At 42.1% G+C, this 21,292-nt stretch overlaps 1 protein-coding gene across 1 annotated transcript in view; it reads right to left on the bottom strand.

Annotated features, from left to right (window-relative positions):
* The window catches only part of LOC143288086 (tectonic-like complex member MKS1), a 38,154-nt gene extending 17,137 nt beyond the window's left edge, over positions 1-21,017 (bottom strand). The window contains exons 1-13 of the mRNA XM_076596364.1: positions 20,913-21,017; positions 19,277-19,442; positions 17,859-17,941; positions 16,626-16,695; positions 15,452-15,558; positions 12,501-12,632; positions 10,536-10,666; positions 9,752-9,797; positions 6,127-6,163; positions 5,435-5,491; positions 5,035-5,077; positions 3,127-3,189; positions 1,207-1,277 (exon numbers count right to left, since the gene is read on the bottom strand). Coding sequence (XP_076452479.1) covers positions 1,207-1,277; positions 3,127-3,189; positions 5,035-5,077; positions 5,435-5,491; positions 6,127-6,163; positions 9,752-9,797; positions 10,536-10,666; positions 12,501-12,632; positions 15,452-15,558; positions 16,626-16,695; positions 17,859-17,941; positions 19,277-19,442; positions 20,913-20,989 — 1,083 coding nt within the window. The 5' untranslated portion in view covers positions 20,990-21,017. The remainder of the gene's footprint in view (positions 1-1,206; positions 1,278-3,126; positions 3,190-5,034; positions 5,078-5,434; positions 5,492-6,126; positions 6,164-9,751; positions 9,798-10,535; positions 10,667-12,500; positions 12,633-15,451; positions 15,559-16,625; positions 16,696-17,858; positions 17,942-19,276; positions 19,443-20,912) is intronic.
* Positions 21,018-21,292: the final 275 nt, after the last annotated feature.

The following is a 21,292-nucleotide window of genomic DNA, read 5'->3' as shown; positions in this document are numbered from 1 at the left end:
CTCATCTTTTTAAAACCTATCTATAAGTACTCTCAGCTTCCTTTTCTCCACCACCACCCATGTCAGCTCACTTTGGATGTATGTAGAGTGGGAAAGGGAGAGTGTGAGTGGGGGGAGGGTTTTTTTGAGAAAGAGTGGTCATGGATGTTTTATGTTACTTGTAATATTTTTTCTTTCATGTAAAGCGCCCTGAGCTCTTAGTGAGAAAGGGCGCTATATAAATGTACATTACTATTATTTATTATTATTTCACTGCATTCTGCAGCATTACATGGCACTACACCGCATGCATTACAATCATTACTGAGCTCACAGCTCAAATGCAGCCTTGGATGCCTTGAGAAGTTGAATTAAGATCAAGGTTTAAAGAAGTTGATCGTATTTTAACAGATGCAGAAATTCCGCATCCCTTTGGCCTGAATATATTCCTAATCTTTTGTATGGCTTATGTAATGTTTCTCAATTTCTGTCATCAATCATGCATCTTAATGACCTTGGAAAAAAAAAAATATATATATGCCAACTTCTTGTATATACACACACACATCAGTATATACATTGAGTTTAGTTGCTGTTTGTGCATGTATTACATTTTTCCTGATCTATCATATATTGCTTGTAATAAAAGGTTTTCATGTTTTGCCTTTTCTCCTTATTTGTCTTCTCCTCCCCCCCCCACCTACCCCCCACCCCCGTCCCCCCCAACCCCCATGGCCCCCCTCACCCTCCCGCTCCACCACCCCCTCCACCTTTCATGGTTTTTTTTAATTTTTTTTTTTTATCTTTTCTTCTTTTTCATTCTGAGGACAGGATGTCAAAAAGCTGTGTAAGTTTAGCTTCTTGTTTTTACCCCCAATAAAGATAATTTTACAAATACACACACACACACAAACACACATACACGTGCACACACAAATTTCACCCACATTTCACCCTCATTTGCCCAGATTCCCCCAACTCGCCATTCATGCACATCTCCCACCCCTCCTAACCGATTAATACTCAAATGTATACATAAATACTTTAACAAAATGTCTTCAATCACCAATAATTATGTGTGACGGGACATTTAACAAAATTCCTCCTCCACACACACACACACACACACACACACACACACAACTACACACACATACAGTAGCTCACACACACACACACACACACACACACACACACACACACACACACACACACACAGTATCTCACCCTGCCGATAGTCTTGGTGGCACAGGTCTGAGTCACCCATGCCAGCTGCTGCTGTCTGTCTGCATACCAGTCTGTCATACACACACACACACACACACACGCACGCACACACACACACACACACACACACACACATCATTTTGATCTTTATGTTTCAGTTAACATTATCTCTTACTTTCAAGAATAATAAACAATATGTTACAACAACAACAATCCATTCTAATGCACACACAAAAAAATAATCCATTGTAAGGCATACACTCACACATGAAAGGTCATTAAAATAAATTCATTAACACACACACACACACACACACACACACACACACACACACACACTGCTGTCAACTGGACTGATCCACTGACTCAAAAAAAAGACAGTTGCCGTTTGAAAGTATCAAAGCATGCAGAGTGATCCACACTAGTTGCACCACATTTGACGTTGAACTCTCTCCATACGAACGGCGAAAGAATCGACGTTAACAGCGTTTCACCCCAACTGCCATCATCAAAATACTGCAAGCGGAAGGCTCTTATACTGAAGAGGTGAATGTTGACAAAGAATAGCACAATTCTGACGACGGAAGCTAAAGGTTGGGTCATTCAGACACCCACAGGACATCCGAGGGGTCTGTGTAGAGGAGAAGAGAGGACTGGCCGTACTGAGTGAGTCAAACAAAAAAAAAAAAAAAGAAAAAAAGAAAGCAGCTGCCTGATCCTTGCATCAATCCATCATGCTCATCAGGCCTTGAAACACAATAAGAACATCATAATACAATCATAAAGTACATAGTAGACAGTAACATTCTGCATATTGAAACTGAATAAACTTTATGTCACCAAGACGTTGCTTACACACAAACACACGCATACACACACACTATGTGACGTGGAACTTTTTTTTTTTTTTTTTTTTTTTGTGCTGCCCCATCATCTGCACCGTTTCAGTGGCATTACACCCACACCGCTCATTTAGATTCCCCCATACACGGCCACACCCGGGTTCGTCCGTCACAGTTCCAGCGTCAGCAGTCCGCAGCGAACCATCAATGTTATGTGGCCAGGAGGCCACACACAAGAGGAGACCCTGCACTGCTGCTGAGTCACTTCGGTGGTGTTCAATGGTGCCTGTTCTGATTTAATGTATTTAAGACACCACCTACTAAGCCCCCTACTAACAATAATGGCTTAGTCGCAGAGCCAGACTGAGTGAGCATACCTCCCAGAGTGAAGACCGCCACCACGTCCCTCAAACAACAGCCCCCCATGAATCTACCGACACTGAAGACATTGATAGGACTCACCCCAAGCACGGAAAAGGAGGGATATCAAAACTGAGGTCACCATGAGAGCAGGGCATGAAAGGCCACAGACTTTGACTGAGACTATTTTGTTTATATTGATGATGATGGAGGAGGAGGAGGATGACAATGACGATGTTGCTATGGAGGTCCATTTTGGTTTGGGACAATGTGACAAGGCTGCACTCTAGGCTTCCTGTCATAATGATATCCCGGCGTTAACCAGGTCCGAGAGATGCAGACACTTGCAGTGTTGGTCAGATAATTAGTGCAACACACCCAAAGACACATCTTTGAAGTGGATGCCACTCGACAGTGTGGTCCCAGTCTCCACATTTAAGCCCACAGCATACTCAACTCTGGGTAGGAGCCAGCCACGGGCAAAAAAACCCACGTCCGCTGGGATTCGAACCCATGTCCTCCCGACCATCAGTCCGCGACGCTAACCACTTTGCCACGGCATCTGGTGTGATGTGGAACTTTGCAATGCAATGCAATGCAGTGTGGTGTGGTATGGTGTGGTGCAATTTTTGTTCAATATCATCCTTTCTTTATGTACTCAAAGAAGGCACCACAAACTGCAGACTGACCACTGTCGGCCTGGTGTATAAGAAAATACCTTTAGGCAGATCCACAAAGAAGTGAAGATACAAGTTGTTCAGTTCAAATCCTTGGGCTGATACTGAAACACAAAAATCAGATAGCATGATAACACAGAAAACCATAACCGATATACAAATTTGCATAAAAGGAAATTTTCTATCTAAAATTACGTTTAAATAACATACTTACCGTGACCCAACTAGTGCAGACTCCGGCAGGAATCTGACACTCCTGTCCTGTGCAAACTACTATCCGCCTATGCGGAGAAAACAAAAGCAACTACGGCTGATAACCTCCCGGAAGTAGGTAGCCTCCCCTTTGTCCCGCTAGCTAGCGCCCTCTTTTTCCGGCAGCCATTATGACTCCTGTTCCTGTGCTCTCCATACGGCTAAGTTTTTTTTCGTATTTTCTGTCTGTCTGTTGATTCTCTGGCATTCTTGTTTTTTGTCAAATTATGTCTCCAACCAGGTCACATAATTATGTAGCTCGATATTTACTTCTTTACAAAGAAGATGGTAGCCACCAGGAAGAAGACGACAACAGAAGATAATGTATCCAGAGGGTTATGAGACGTTGTCCCCCCTCCAACCCCCCATCCCCAACCTCCCTTTCCCCTGACCCCCACCCCCTTTAAATTTCAGCCTCCAAGCCTTTATATACATTCACAAATGCTAAACGGCCTGTTACATTGTCACAGCTGGCTGGGAACAAAAAAGTCAGTACAAATCAGTTTTAAATGCACCCTGTGTGTTCCTTTTTATCTGAGGCACTGTGGAAGAATCAGGAACTGGATGACTGATCCAGAGTTCACCAGGGGTCAGAGTTTAAGGTCCCTTTATTGTGGGCACGGTGCTGTGTCCTTGGGAAAGGCGCTTTACTCCAACTTCCCTCCCTCCGCCCATGTGTAGGTGGGTGCCAGACTCTCAGGCTGAAGAAGGTTGTTTCAGTTTACGCTGCATCTCACCTCTGCGAGGCAGATGCCTGACCAGCAGCATAACCCAACGCGCTTTGTCAGGCCTTGGGTGCATGGATATATATTTGTTTACCTATCACAGTGTATTTCTGCTACAGAATTTGCCAGAGGACGACACTCTTGCTGCCATGGGTTCTTTTTCAGTGCCCCAAGTGTGTGCTGCACACGGAACCTTGGTTTATCGATTTATCCGAATGACTAGACGCTCAGTTTGACTTTCCAGTCAAACATGGGAGAAAGGGCAAGAGCGGGATTCGAACCCAATCTCTCACAGACTCTCTGCATTGGCAGATGAGCGTCTTAACCATTCTGCCACCTTCCTCCTCAAAGGCCGAAGGAAGGCTGAAATAGCAGAAGAGAACAGGGCCAGGGCCCCACATTCCTATCAACAGACACACTGGTTATGAATTCTGTGGCCCCGTTACCATAAAAGGCTATGAGACCTTTAACCTCTCTCTCTCATCACCACAGGCAACTTAAGTCGAGACATCAAGGGGTCCTGTTAGAAGGACCATTTATCACACTGTAACCAAGCCTGACAGCTACAACCAGTTCCCTGCGAAATAGAACAGCTACAACCAGTTCCCTGCGAAATAGAACAGCTACAACCAGTTCCCTGTGAAACAGAACAGCTACAACCAGTGAAATAGAACAGCTACAACCAGTTCCCTGTGAAATAGAACAGCTACAACCAGTGAAATAGAACAGCTACAACCAGTGAAATAGAACAGCTACAACCAGTTCCCTGCGAAATAGAACGACGACTAATCTCTGCCCCCTGATGAAGTTTGAAGTGAACAAGCCCATCGTGTTGTTTTGACATGAACCTAATTTGTGTGACTGAGAGCATCGAGCCTAAAACATCTAGAGCCGGGGAGTGTTTTTCATACAGAAACTTGGCGGTGAAAGAGTTAATGACATAACTGTGGCCAGAATGGAATCGGTACTCACTCATTTCTCCATACACCGTCAGTCTCAGAACATCAGGCTGAGGCTGAAAAAAAAAGAAGACAAAACTTACAACAAATAAACATGCAAATTCATGATACAGCACTTACAGAGAAAAACTAAATAAACACTGCTAAAAAGACAAGCAGCCCTACATACACACTAAAATAAATACATACAGGAACACAAAATCAAACTTGAAATATCTACTAATGCCAAGGCCGTTCAGGCGCACAAATACATTCCTATCAATCTCATGAAAACCACAATTCACACATGCCATTTTTAATTAATCGATGATGTGCTTAACTTGTACTTTATGCTTACCACTCACGAAAACCACTGTTCATGCACGCTGTCTTTAATTACTCAACAATGTGTTAAATCTGCAGCTTGGTCTTACCACTTCAAAGTCATGACCCACACATGCGCTCAGGAACTCTCTGTGCCTTGAGTACACCTGCAAGAACACACAGTGCACATACACGTACAAGCATACACACACAAACGCAAATGAATGCGCACAAACACATGCACAAAGACAACCAACTACATATCAAAAAGATTACCACACTTATTTTTTTAGCTGACAAAGCATTTTTTCAAAAGGTATACCCCCCCATAATGTCCATGTTTTCTTTTCAGACCTATATTTTCACTTGCCAAGAACAAAATATTTCACAATGATAAAGCACTGCCAAAAGATAAAATGAACGCACAAATAAATGAAGGCCAGTAACCAAGGGAAGTGAAATCATATGTCCAAGCATCTGTATTGATAATAATACACACATGCATATAAATGCTTGTACACACACACACACACACACACACACACACACACACACACACACACACATCAGTATGTATGTAGCAACTCAGCACATACAGAGACAAAGATTACAGCATACACACACACATCCATATCCACACATTAACACACACTTACTCACACAGACATACACATAAGCACACAGACATACACACAAGCTAACACTCACACACACAAGCACACACACACGCAAGTTTCTACGACATATTCTAAGACAGTTTTTCACATCATATCACGACTAATTTGACAAACAGTAAACAAACCTCTCTGAACATTTTCAGCTCCTTGTCTTGTTCAATTCTGTGCAGAAAAATTAAAACAAAACACTTTTTTTTATGAAAAAAATAAATGAAAAAAAAACAACAACAAAATAACAACTACCTTCAAAATCAAACGCTCTCTTGTTTCCACAGTACACACTCATGTTCACTGTGATACAAACATGCACTTTCTGCTTGTCTTATTGAAGTTATGGGTAAATGTGAGGAGTCTCTATTTTCTCTTCCGCAATAACATACGCTTTTACTTACATAATCTTCTTCATGCCCTGTGGTACAGTTTCAGTTTCTCAAGGAGGCGTCACTGTTTTCAGACATATCTGTATAGGCTACACTTCATCTGTTATAAGACCACAGCCACGAACAACTTGACCTTAAGGGCTCGTCGCCAATAGGTCGTTAAACTCAACTCTACAGGTTCATCAGTTTGGAAGATGCCTGACCAGCAGCATAACCAAATGCAACTTGTCAGGACTTGAGAGCACATATATATATATATATATATATATATATATATATCATTTTCATGCCAATCAGAGTGGATTACTCTACAGAATTTGTGCCAGAGGACACCTATGTTGCCACGGGCTCCTTTTCACGGCGTCAAGAGCATGCTGTTACCAGGACCTCAGTTTACAAGATACTCAGTTTACTTTTCCAGTCAAACATGGGAGAAAGGGTGAGACTAGTTTACAAGATACTCAGTTTAATAGGGTGAGACCAGTTTACAAGATACTCAGTTTACTTTTCCAGTCAAACTTGGGAGAAAGGGCGAGACTAGGATTCCAACCCTCACGGACATGGTACTGGCAAGTAAGCGTCTTAACCATTCTGCCACCTTCGTTTTTGCCTCTTGAACAAAAACCTGTGCTCTTACTTACTTAAATTCACTTCATTTTTTTTTTTTTTTTTTTAATTTATGTTTTAAAATTAATTCATGTATTTATTTTATTTATTTATTTTAATTTATGTTGTTGTTTTTTGGGTTTTTTTTTAATCATATTATTATTATTTAGTTAGTTATTTATTTAGTTGTTTTTTTTGTTTTTTTTGTTTTTTTGTTTTTTCTCAAGGCCTGACAAAGTGCGTGTGGGTTACGCTGCTGGTCAGGCATCTGCTTGGCGGATGTGGTGTAGCGTATATGGATTTGTCCGAACGCAGTGACGCCTCCTTGAGCTACTGAAACTGAAACTGAAACTCCATGCCATGTGACACATGGGGGTGCCACCTGAGATCTCCACAGCTGCCTACCTTGTGCTATCTTCATTGGCTTAAAAATCAAACTGACAAGGCCGCAAAAGTTAAAACTGCTGTTAACAACCCATGAAATAAGGAATTACTGTGTGCAAACCTAGTTTGCATGTTACGTCTTTGATATCATTATGTTTATGCTGGCATCATCCATGCTGTGTTTATAATGTTGTTCATTTGGCTTTGAGCGGGAGATCATTAAAACCTTGTGAAAATCTCATGAAATTCTTGTGAAAATCCTGTTCAAGCCATCTTTGATATCATTATGTTTATGTTGACATCATCCATGTTGTGTTTATAATGTTGTTCATTTGGCTTTGAGCAGGAGATCATTAAAACCTTGTGAAAATCTCATGAAATTCTTGTGAAAATCCTGTTCAAGCCGTAATATTTACACTGTTTAATTTCCTCCCCCCAACCCCCCCAACCTCCCCCAAAGGATGCCTGTTTGTTTACCATCTTCTAATGTCTGGACCCAGTCCTCGAAAACCATATACCAGAAGCACTGATCTGGATAACAATGGCATCATCCATGTTGTGTTTATAATGCTGTTCATTTGGCTTTGAGCAGGAGATCATTAAAACCCTGTGAAAATCATATGAAATTCTTGTGAAAATCCTGTTCAAGCCGTAATATTTACACTGTTTAATTTCCTTTTTTCCCCCCCAAAGGATGCCTGTTTGTTTACATCTTCAAATCTCTGGACCCAGTCCTCAAACACCATATACCAGAAGCACTGATCTGGCGGGTGGATAACAATGTTTTAAATGTAACACTACTTGCCTGTTTTTGCTAGTCAAGTCTAAACCCGCTTCTTGCAAAAACAACAAAAGTCAGAACATTGTGTGCACATATCACAGACCCCACATATAATTTCAGTCAAAACAGATTTCATGGAATGCAAATATACACAGTGACACAGTGAACAAAACAAAACAAACAAAAAAATCAAATGCTCTTTGCCAGTCAAAAAGAGATTTTCTCAAATCTACATTTACATACAGAATCATCACAGCAGATTCGGTAAGCATTGGTCTTCTTATCCACTGGTGATCAGGGGTTCAAGAATCCCCCCAATCCAGCATGGTGCTGTGTCCTGGGAACGGCAGTTTACCCCCATTTGCCCCATTCCACCCAGGTTTGAATGAGTACCTGACTTCAGTCGGGGAAGGTTATTCTTCTTCTTCTTCATCGTTCCTGGGCTGCAACTCCCATGTTCACTCATATGTACACGAGTGGGCTTTTACGTGTATGACCGTTCTTACCCCGCCATGTAGGCAGCCATACTCCATTTTCGGGGGTGTGCATGCTGGGTTTGTTCTTGTTTCCATAACCCACCCAACGCTGACATGGATTACAGGATTTTTAACGTGCATATCTGATCTTCTGCTTGCATACACACACAAAGGGGGTTCAGGCACAAGCAGGTCTACACATATGTTGACCTGGGACATCGGAAAAATCTCCACCCTTTACCCACCAGGTGCCGTTGCCGAGATTCAAACCCAGGACCCTCAGACTGAAAGTCCAATGCTTTAACCACTCGGCTACTACGCCCATCAGTTATAAAGGAGAGAGCTGGGCCCCACACTCCTATGCTGAGTCCTGGACACAGTGGATATGGATCCACTGCTTCGGTGGCCTTAAAAGACTAGGGGACGTTTGACCTTACATCTGTGTAGTGACAGTGTACACACACACACATGAAACATTTTCCGTATTGACCACAGGTACAGGTACAGGTACAGAATTTGGGACTTTTTTTCTTTCTTTTTTTTTTAAGCCTTTTTGGCTTTTCAACACCCCTTCTTAATATAGAAATAGTTTAGGGTTGCATACATGCGTATGAAATTTTTTAAATGTTCATTCATCAAAATCGAATGGTTTTATTAATGATTTAGAGTCATTGTCTACAAGATTCTTGAACTGGTCAATAGTTTTAGCTGTTTTTGTTGAATTATTCAGTGCATTCCATCCTTTAACTGCTCTAAAGCTAAAAGAAAACTTAAGAATATTTGTTCTGCAAAATTTTGTGAAAAGGTTAGTATTTGAACTTCTGGTAGTAAGGAGTTTGTTAGTAGAAAAGAAGGTGCAGGGGTCAGTGTCAACCATTTTATTAATTATCTTGATTACTTGTATCATGTCTCCTCTATATCTTCTGTATTTTTGTGAATGCAAGTTTAGTCGTCTCAAACGGTTTTGGTAGTCCAAATCTCTTAACTCTGGTATCATTTTAGTTGCTCTCTTTTGCACCTGTTCAACTGCTTTAGACTGTCTTATTAGTCTGGGATACCAAATTATATTACCATATTCCAAAACTGACCACACAGACAGCAGCAGACAAAGCAAAATAAATACCTGCTCATGGCTTTCGATGTGTGCTCAACTGTGTACTCATACACCTCTGCAACAGATGACGTTATGTGTTGATGTGAAAAAAAAAAAAAAAAAATCTGTGGCAACATAGTCACTGTGCTTGTTTTAAAGAGTGAAAGTATTGCAATGATGAAAAAGTCTATGTCAACAAAAGCCACAGAGTTTTCCACAGAGTGAAAGTATTTCAAAAGTGAAAAAGTTTTTAAGTCAACATAGTTATTCATTACTGCCTTTTATCATAGAGTAAAAGTATTGCGATATTGAAAAAGTCCATGTCAACAAAGTCACTACCCCTTTTTTTTCAAATGTACAAAAAGGGTAAAGACATTCCAAGATGACAGAAATCCTGTGCTTAAGTATAAAAATAAGGGCAAGTAAGAAACAGAGAGAAAAAAGATAAAATAGACACAGTAAAAAGACAGGGATTAAGTGAGACAAACCAAATGGAGATAGTCAAAGACCAGAAAGACAAGACAACAGTGTTTGTAACACACACAAGGGTGTTTTCATGTACAGGTACATGCATACGAGAGCATGCACGCATGCTAATGCGCACATGTGTGCCGTTAAACATATGAATATATGTGTACACAAGTCCATCTGTGCACATGCACTCAAACACACATATCAGTCAATGACTATCCTAAGTATGTGCATCTAAATCTGACCAAAAATATTTTCCCCCTTTCCCCCCCTCTCTCTCTCTCTCTCTCTCACACACACACACACACACACACAGAGATTAATTTTGACAAAATCCACAAACCTCTTCCAAGAGTGATGGTCTCTATGATGTAGGGTTTTCGCCCACGGCTGAAGTCTGGCCTAATGCACAGCACACCATTGGCGTTGACTTGTAGACAACACAGCACATACTCATCCTGCTCCTCCGATGGCCTGGAAAGATGAAAACGGCAATACGCATACAAGTACAATTCAAATCAACATGGGTGGTAAGGACTGATTTTTAACAAGAGGAATACCATGTACAATTCAAACTGACATGGGTGGTGGAGACTGCAAATCAACAATGGTGGTAAAGACTGATTTCTAACAAGAGCAATACCATGTACACGTCAAATCAACATGGGTGGTAGAGACTGATTTTTAAAGACAAAAGCAATACCATGTACACCTCAAATCAACATGGGTGGTAGAGACTGATTTTTAAAGACAAGCAATACCATGTACACCTCAAATCAACATGGGTGGTAGAGACTGATTTTTAACAAAAGCAATACCATGTACACCTCAAATCAACATGGGTGGTAGAGACTGATTTTTAAAGACAAAAGCAATACCATGTACACCTCATATCAACATGACTGATTTTTAACAAAAGCAATACCATGTACACCTCAAATCAACATGGGTGGTAGAGACTGATTTTTAAAGACAAAAGCAATACCATGTACACCTCAAATCAACATGGGTGGTAGAGACTGATTTTTAAAGACAAAAGCAATACCATGTACACCTCAAATCAACATGGGTGGTAGAGACTGATTTTTAAAGACAAAAGCAATTCCATGTACACCTCATATCAACATGGGTGGTAGAGATTGATTTTTAACAAAGCAATACTATGTACACTTCAAATCAACATGGGTGGAAGAGACTGATTTTTAACAAGAGCAATACTATGTACACTTAAAACCAACATGGGTGGTAGAGACTGATTTCTAACAAAAGCAATATCATGTACATTTCAAATCTACATGGGTGGCAGAGACTGATTTTTAATGATTAGAAATACCATGTACACCTCAAATCAACATGGGTGGTAGAGACTGCAAATTAATATGTGTGATAGACAAAATCAATACTATCTACACTTCAAACCGACATGTGTGGGAGGGACCGATTTTTACGATGAGGGCAATACCATGTACAATTCAAATTGACATTGATGGTGGGAGGGGAAGGGGGGTGGGGGTGGTGTTGATGACTGATTTTTCAAATTCTGGAAAATTTGTGGCCAGGATCCAGGGACCGCTTAACTAAAGCGCAGGTCTTAATACCGAAACAAAGTAAAATAAAGGGAAAAATAAAATTCAATTTTTTTTTTAAAAAAAAAAGAGTATCAAAAATACATGAAAATCATCATGGTGTAAAGAAAAACATCTTGATGGAATTACTCCCATCCATGAATTAAAACATTTGTCAATTACCACAAGGAAAACCCAATTTTCCAAGGTTTTTGTTCTGTGTGTGTGTATGTGTGTGTGTGTGTGTGTGTGTGTGTGTGTGTGTGTCTGTGTGTGTGTGTACACATGTGTGTGTGCTTGTGCTTTCTGCTCTGCAAGGCATTTAACTGTTTCTTGTGTAAGAGTGTGAGTGTGGTGCTGTGAACATACAACCCAAGCACAGAATTTTTTTCACACCCGATATAAATAATATTAATAACAAAACTAATAGTAATTATGATAATGATAATAACAGTATCATGATTATCAGAATCATAATCATCATTATTATCATTAATATTATTGTAAATTTATATAGTGCCCATTCTCTAAATCGGGTTCAAGGTAGTTTACGAAAGCAGGCACACAAACACACACACTCACTCACACACACACACACACACACACACATATACACGCACACACAAAACAGATGATAAGTACACAACGAAGAAACGACACAAGTGGCACGAGGGCACCTTCCACATCAGTTCTGCATTCATCCATCCTTCCATTCCTTCCATCCCTCCTTCCTTCCTTCCTACCTCTCCCTGGGGCTGAGGTCGGCCATGATGTACATCATCTGCATGGGCGGAGGTTCCACGTGAGACTTGCTCACCATGTCCTGGGTCGGCTCCGGCTCCACAATGTTCATCTTGGGAATGATGCCCAACTCCCTGGAAGAAAAAACCAACGGCAGCTTTATGCTAGATCTAGGCCCAACTGCGAACAGCGTGCAATTAGATGCCCATCTCCCTTGGGGAGAAAAACCAGCAGTTTTAGGGTAGGTCTAGGCCTATCTCCCTGGGGAGAAAACATCGGCAGCTTTAGGCTAGGTCTAAGCCATCTCCCTGGGGAGAAAAACCAGCAGTGTTAGGCTAGGTCTAGGCCCATCTCCCTGGGTAAGAAAAACCGACAGCTTTAGGCTAGGTCTAGGCCTATCTCCCTAGGGAAGAAAACAGCAGCAGCTTTAGGCTAGGTCTAGGCCTATCTCCCTGGGTAGAAAAACTGGAAGTTTTAGGCTAGGTCTAGGCCTATCTCCCTGGGGAGGAAATATCAGCAGCTTTAGGCGAGGTCTAGGCCCATCTCCCTGGGTAGAAAACATCGACAGCTTTAGGCTAGGTCTAGGCCTATCTCCCTTGGGGAGAAAACATCGGCAGCTTTAGGCTAGGTCTAGGCCCATCTCCCTGGGTAGAAAACATCGACAGCTTTAGGCTAGGTCTAGGCCTATCTCCCTTGGGGAGAAAACATCGGCAGCTTTAGGCTAGGTCTAGGCCTATCTCCCTCGGGAGAAAACATCTGCAGTTTTAGGCTAGGTCTAAGCCATCTCCCTGGGGAGAAAAACCAGCAGTGTTAGGCTAGGTCTAGGCCCATCTCCCTGGGTAAGAAAAACCGGCAGCTTTAGGCTAGGTCTAGGCCCATCTCCCTTGGGAAGAAAACAGCAGCAGCTTTAGGCTAGGTCTAGGCCTATCTCCCTGGGTAGAAAAACTGGAAGTTTTAGGCTAGGTCTAGGCCTATCTCCCTGGGGAGGAAATATCAGCAGCTTTAGGCGAGGTCTAGGCCCATCTCCCTGGGTAGAAAACATCGACAGCTTTAGGCTAGGTCTAGGCCTATCTCCCTTGGGGAGAAAACATCGGCAGCTTTAGGCTAGGTCTAGGCCCATCTCCCTGGGTAGAAAACATCGACAGCTTTAGGCTAGGTCTAGGCCTATCTCCCTTGGGGAGAAAACATCGACAGCTTTAGGCTAGGTCTAGGCCTGTCTCCCTGGGTAGAAAAGCTGAAGCTTTAGGCTAGGTCTAGGCCTATCTCCCTCGGGAGAAAACATCTGCAGTTTTAGGCTAGGTTTAGGCCCATCTCCCTAGGAAGAAAAACCAGCAGCTTTAGGCTAGGTCTAGGCCCATCTCCCTGGGGAAGAAAACATCATCAGCTTTAGCAAGGTCTAGGCCCATCTCCCTGGGGAGAAAACATCATCAGATTTAGGCTAGGTCTAGGCCCATCTCCCTGGGGAGAAAACATCATCAGCTTTAGGCAAGGTCTAGGCCTATCTCCCTAAGGAAGAAAACACCGGCAGCTTTAGGTTCAGTCTAGGCCTATCTCCCTTGGTAGAAAAACTGGAAGCTTTAGGCTAGGTCTAGGCCTATCTCCCTGGGAATAAAACATGACAGCTTTAAGGTAAGTCTAGGCCCAAAAAATGGTGGACTCCTCCTCAAAATAGTGTACCAATCAAACATATCCAAAACTGCAAAAGTCCACCTCAAAATAGTGTACCAATCAAACATATCCAAAACTGCAAATCAGTAATCTCCACAATACAACTCTATTACTTATTTATTGCAGATTTCACATTACTATTATCGCTACTAGCACTACTGATTTCAGTTTACCCCAGCTGACCATTCAGGGCCAATTCAAGACTATGGTCTTTTTTTTTTTTTTTAACCTCCACTGCAAACAGCAACTTGCAGAGTTTAAAAGAAAGAAAACCAGCATTTGCACTGTGAGATAAACAGTGTCAGGAACTGACAGATCCAGGTAAGATTCTAACAGGTGGAGTCAACATTTCCTGTTGTTCGCTTGCGTGGTGGGGCGACTCAGTTGAAAGTTCACTTGCCAGGATGGCCACACCAGGATGGGTTTTGTACTATTACCCAGCAGCCGAGAGAGACAGAGAAAGAGAGTGAGAGAGAATGTGTTTGTGTGTGTGTGTGTGTGTGTGTGTGTGTGTTGTATTGTATTTCTCTTTTTGTCATAACAGATTTCTCTGTGTGAAATTCAGGCTGCTCTCCCCAGGGACAGCGCGTCGCTACACTACAGCGCTGCCCATTTTTTTGTATTTTTTCCTGCACGCAGTTTCTTTATTTATTTTTCCTATCGAAGTGGATTTTTCTACAGAATTTGGCCAGGAACAACACTTTTGTTGCCGTGGGTTCTTTTACATGCGCTAAATGCATGCTGCACACGGGACCTCAGTTTATCGTCTCATCCAAATAACTAGCGTCCAGACCACCACGCAAGGTCTACTGGAGGGGGAGAAAATATCGGTGGCTGAGCCGTGATTCGAACCATGCGCTAAGATTCTCTTGCTTCCAAGATGGTTGCCTTACCTCTGGGTCATCACTCCACATATGTATGTGTGTGTGTGTGTGTGTGCGTGTGCGTGTGCGTGTGTGTGTGTGTGTGGGTGAGTGAGTGAGTGTTGTGTGTTGTGTGTGTGCGTGTGTGTGCGCATGCGCGTGCGTGCATGTGTGTGTCACTGTAGGTGTGAATGTGTTTCAGGCATTTAGAGAATGGTGAAGGGGTCACGGTTTCAGAGAGGGAAGGTGGTGCAGACACATCGCTACAGTCCAACTGCGCCACCCTTTCTTTTTTTTTTTCTTTTCTTTTTTTCTGCCTGGAAGTGTACTGGTCTCCCTAGATCAAAAGCAGATTGTTCTACAGAATTCCGCCACGGACAACCCTTTGGTTGCTGTGGGTTCTTTTACGTGCTCCACTCTACCTTTCCTTCAGCTGTCGTCCCCCCACTCGCCGACATCTGACATGGGCCATCTTCTCTGCCAAGACACTGGGTGTCTCTTTCGGGGAGGTTGTCATGAGGTGAACAGTCTGCGTCACAATCATCAACCGCATCGTTAAGAAAAGTTTTCATACATGTTTGTCATCAGGTGCACAGGTCCATCACAATCATGGACCAAATCAATAAGAATAGTTTTCATACAAGTTTGTCATCAGGTGCTCTATCTGTGTCACAACCATCAACCGTATTTTCAAGAAAAGCTTTCAAATGAGTTTGTCATGAGGTGCACTATCTGTATCACAATCATCCACCGCATTTTTAATAATAGTTTTCAATCAAGTTTGTACATCAGGTGCACTGTCTGTCTCAATCACAATCATCAACAGGATCGTTAGGAATAGCTTTCAGCAATGAAGGATCATGATAATGTATAATAGCATATGATATAATAAATCAGAAAGGAAAACTCCTGCCTTTGAAGGGTTATAAGGTTAGGAATAGGTCTGATCACACACCCCCTCCATTCAAACCCTTCCTTCACACACACACACACACACACACACACACACACACACACACACTCACTCACAACCACACACACACACACACACAAACATGCACATTCACACACACACACATACCCACAACCACAACCACACACACACACACACACACGCACTCACACATGCACATTCACACGCACACTCACACACACACACACTCACAACCACACACACACACCCATACATGCTCACACATACACACACACTCACAACCACACACACACACACACACACACAAACATACACATTCACACACACACACACTCACAACCACACACACACACACACACACACACATGCTCACACGCACATTCACACACACACTCACACACACACATACTCACAACCACACACACACACACGCTCACACACACACACACACATACACTCACACACACGCACATGCACACACACACTCACACACACACACACTCACTCACACACACACACACACACTCACAACCACACACGCACACACACTCACATACACTCACACGCACACACCCACACACGCACACACACGCACACACACACACACACACACACACACTCACTCACACGCACACACCCACACATACACACTCACACCTCACCTCATCCTGGTGGGAGTAAGCATCATGGTCAACGTATGTAAAGATACGATTTGTTGGACGACCTTTTGCCCTGAAACAAACAGGTTAATTAGGTTTTCATTCTTCTTCTTCTAGTAGGTTCTGCTTCTTCTTCTTCTTCTGCATTCGTGGGCTGCAACTCCCATGTCCATTCATATGCATGAGTTGGCTTTTACATGTGACCATGGAGGAAACCAAACCATCACATACACACCAAACACTGACACAAAATAACAGGGCCTTTAGTTTAAGGCACATATTTGATCTTCTGCATGGGTATACACACAAAGGAGGATCAGGCACTGGCAGGTCTGCAAATCTCCACACCTTTTGCACACCAAGCACCGAAACTGGGGTTCAAAGCTGGGACCCTCAGACTGAAAGTCCAAAGTTTTATCTGCCTGGATGTTGTGCGAGTCATTAGGGTTTTCACAGTAACACAAACCGGTCAGGATATCACACCAGCTGTTATCATTTAGTTAGAACTAGATTCAAATCATATGAAAAATTTTGCCATCAAAGCATCAGGAATGGAAAAGAGAAGGTGTGAGAGGAGTACTGGTACACTGAATGAGTTTAAAAAAAAAAATCTAAAATCTCTCTGGTGTATGGTATCATGGTTACCTAACAGTAACAGTGATGATCTATATTGTGTTATATTGTATTGCACTGCATTGTATTTTTCTGTACTGCATTGAATTGCATTGTATTGTACTGTATTGTATTCTCTGTATTGTACAGTACTGTATAGTAGTGTATTGCATTGTCACAAAGATTTCTGTGTGTGTGAAATTTGGTCTGCTCACTCCAGAGACACCACATCACAACAGTGCAGCACACCCTCCACCTCCCCCCCCCCCCCCCCCCCCCCCCCCCCCCTTTTTTTTTTCTGCAAGCGTATTGGTTTCTCAATTAAACTGGACTATTCTACTTCCTTTTGCCAGGACCAAGGCTTCTGCTGCCGTGGGTTCTTTTGCAGGTGCTAAGTGCATATCACACACAGGGCCTCCGTTTTTCGTCTCATCTGCATAAAATTCAGACCATCGCTCAGGATCTAGAGTGGAGGGGGAGAGATTACTGGTGGGTGTGGGAATCCATCCCATGCACTCAGATTCTCTTGCTTCCTCAGCAGATATGTTATATCATCACTTGGCCATCACTACACACAGAAGATTTATAAGAACAAATGATCACTACTGTTCATAGTATACTTACACAATAGCCATCACTTCTTCATTGTATTTCTGGTCCACAATGGAATCGCAGTTCTCTTCTTTACTGTACAGCTCCACTTCTCGCTGTGCAGAAGAAACCCAGTGAAAATTATACAGTTACAACAGGTGCCAATAAAAATAGTAATAACCACACCCCTCCAGAAAAAAGATAGAAATATTTCATATATTCTTATGATTATACGATGTAAAAAAATTAAAATAAAAAAAAATTTTAAACACCTAAAATGGCTGTCACTTAGTTTCACCATCACCATAACAAAAGGCTTAAAGCAGAAGCCAGAAAATATATATGTTAAAGGAGAATAAAGGGAAGAAAATGATGATGAAAGGATGATGATAACAATAATAACAATTATGATCATGACGTTGATGATGACAATCATTGAATCAATGAAAACAGCAACTACATGACAAGGAATAATTCAACAACACAGCCTCAACAATAATAACCACAGTCCAAATATTTCTTGTTTCAAAAAAGACATTTTCTCACTGTGTATTCTGTTATCAAATACACTGCCTTCTTCTTCAAACTTTCTTTTTCTTCTTCTTCTTTTTCTTTTTTTATGAAGAATGCAGCACTGACACTAATAATCTTTCAGTGACAATCAAAAATATAATCTCTCAGTCCATGAGCTGTGTGTGTGTGTGTGTGTGTGTGTGTGTGTGTGTGTCTGTATGTGTGTGTGCCCATATGTGGGTACTGTGTTAAATATATCTATATATCATATGTGGGTGAGTGTGCAGGTGTGTGTGTGTGTGTGCGAGTCTGTGTCTGTGTGTGTCTATGTCTGTGTGTGTGCTTGTGTGTGTCTGTATCTGTGTGCCTGTACCTGTGTGTGTGTGTGTGTGTGTGTGTGTGTGTGTGTGTGTGTGCACATATGTGGGTACTGTGTTTAATATATATTTGTGTGTGTGTGTGTGTGTGTGTGTCTGTGTGTCTGTGTGTGTGTTTGTATGTATGTGTTTCTTCTTTCTTTAGTTTAACATCTTTTCACTGGTAAGTGATATTAGACGGGGGAGTAAGGAGGGAGTGGAGGTGGGGAGAGTAGGACGTGTGTGCGCGCGTGGGGGTTGGGGGTGTAGAGTGGGTCGACAGAAGGAGGTGGTGGGATGACATACAGGAAAAGAGACATAAAAAGTGGCAGAAATTAATAGGAAGAACTATGAAAGATTGAAACAACTGAGAGTATAAAGTATTTCAAGCATTCCCATAACAGGATCGAGCAGAATCATTATAACAAAAATGTGTGTGCGTGCGTGTGTGTCTGTGTGTGTGTACACATATGTGGGTACTGTGTTTAATACATTTATGTGAGGGTGAGTGCATGTGTGTGTGTGTGTGTCTGTGAGAGAGAGACAGACTCAGAGAGAGTCACAGACTGGCCACCATCTCACCTGGCTGAAGACCTTCTCCTGCCAACTGATGGAGCGCTCCTCTTTGTCCTGCTTGGCCACCTCGTTTATTCCCTTCATCTCCACGTCCCCGTTCTCGCTGCCCCCCTCCCCACCCGCACCCGACTGGCTCGCCATGGTGCTGGAGGTCATCCTCCGCAGACATACTCTGTGGAATGTGTAGTGTGAGCATAAAGTCACAACACCGTGCGTGTTGTTCGATGATGCTGGCAATCTGCGTGAGTACTGATAATGGTGAGGTATTCATTGTGTTGTGTTGTGCTGTGTTGTGTTGTGTTGTGCTGTGTTGTGTTGTACTGTTGCATTGTACTGTATTGTATTACGTTGCATTGTACTATTTTTTTGTTTTTGTCACAACAGATTTTTGTGTGTGAAATTTGGGCTGCCCTCACAAGGGAGAAGATGTCACTACAGTGCAGTGACATCTTCTTTTCTGCCTGCAAGTGTTATTTGTTTTTCAATCAAAGTGGAGAATTTTTGATAGGTGTTGGATTCCAACCCTAGCCCTCAAATATATAATACATATTCTAATATTCTATGTGTGCAACAGCTAATCATGAAACTGGCAATCTGCAGTCAATTTTTGTTGATAGAATTTGCATCAGTGACCATTAACTAAGCAATGACCATTAACTAAGGCATTCTGGTACATTTGTCCTTTTGTGTACACTATGTCAAGTGAAAGTATGTCACAATGCATGTATATAAAATATGCAGTATACATAGCATGTAATGATGTATACATGTATTCACATAATAACTTACCAAGAATGATAATATTAATAATAAAAAGTTAAAATGAGGTATGATAATCTGCAAGAGTGTTGATAATAGTGGGATACATACCTTGTAAAGTGATGAAACTGCATGATAACCTGCACCTCATCACTGAAAGAACTATTTTACTAACCATCAAAGTATTCTAATACATACACCTATTCAAAAGAATGTATATCACATTGCATAGACATGCAGTGATGAAGTTACATCATACTACATTAAGACAAAGACATTTAATCAGACTTAGTAACAGTCATAATATGTACATGTATGTGTGTGTGTGTGTGTGTGTGTGTGTGTGTGTGTGTGTGTGTGAAGATTTCCATTTGAATTTCATCCTCTGAAAGAGCAAGATATTGAGCAACAAATTATTTCAATCTCTCTCTCATCACACACACACACACACACACACACACTGTGACACAGATAGCTGAACGGGCAATCATTCAGGTCTTCTTCTTCACAATAATGTGAAAAGCCTGTGAGTCGGGGGGAGGGGGGAGGGGGGACTAAAGGACTGGAGAACTGGGTGAAAATGGGTGGGAAAAAAAAAAATCTTGACTCTTAGACACACGTGAAGCATCAGGACCTTTATTGACATTCGTCTCAAGAACAGACAGACTACTGAGACAATGATAATTCATTGTTTTCTATCACTCCAAAGTGACTAATTTTATGAACGCCCGAAACCTTCAAAATCATGTGAAGACAAGTTTCCCACTGCCGAGCCACAATGAAAAACTGGGCGTGTTCTTCGAAAATAAGTGCAAAAAATGGTGACCATGAATTGAAGTTAGATCATGCAGTAATCCAGAATTAAAACAGCAGAGGATATTACCTTAGCTGTAAATTCTTTATCAGGTCGTTCGAACGATAATATGCTGTTCCCACGTCTGGTTCGTGTAGTTCAGCCATCTTGTAAACAAAGCAGCTCCGCAGTGAATGTTTCTCTTCGCGGCGGTTTTTTTCCACCCGTTTAAATAGAAAGGACCACACGTTTCAAATGGGAGCAAGGTGGCGGAAAGGTTAAGACGCTCGTCTACCAATACAGAGCCCATGAGGATCTGGGTTTGAATCCCGCTCTCACTCCTTATCCCACGCGTGACAGGAAAATCGAACTGAGTGTCTAGCCTGCGGACGAAACGACAAAGGGAAGTCCCGTGTGCAGCACGCACTTGGCTCACTGAAAAAGAACAGAAACCCATGACAACGCCGAGA

The sequence above is a fragment of the Babylonia areolata genome, chromosome 12, assembly GCF_041734735.1.
Source record: "Babylonia areolata isolate BAREFJ2019XMU chromosome 12, ASM4173473v1, whole genome shotgun sequence".
Taxonomy (NCBI): Eukaryota; Metazoa; Mollusca; class Gastropoda; order Neogastropoda; family Buccinidae; genus Babylonia; species Babylonia areolata.
The sequence above is the reverse complement of the archived record's forward strand: the minus strand, read 5'-3'. Positions and strand labels throughout refer to the sequence as shown.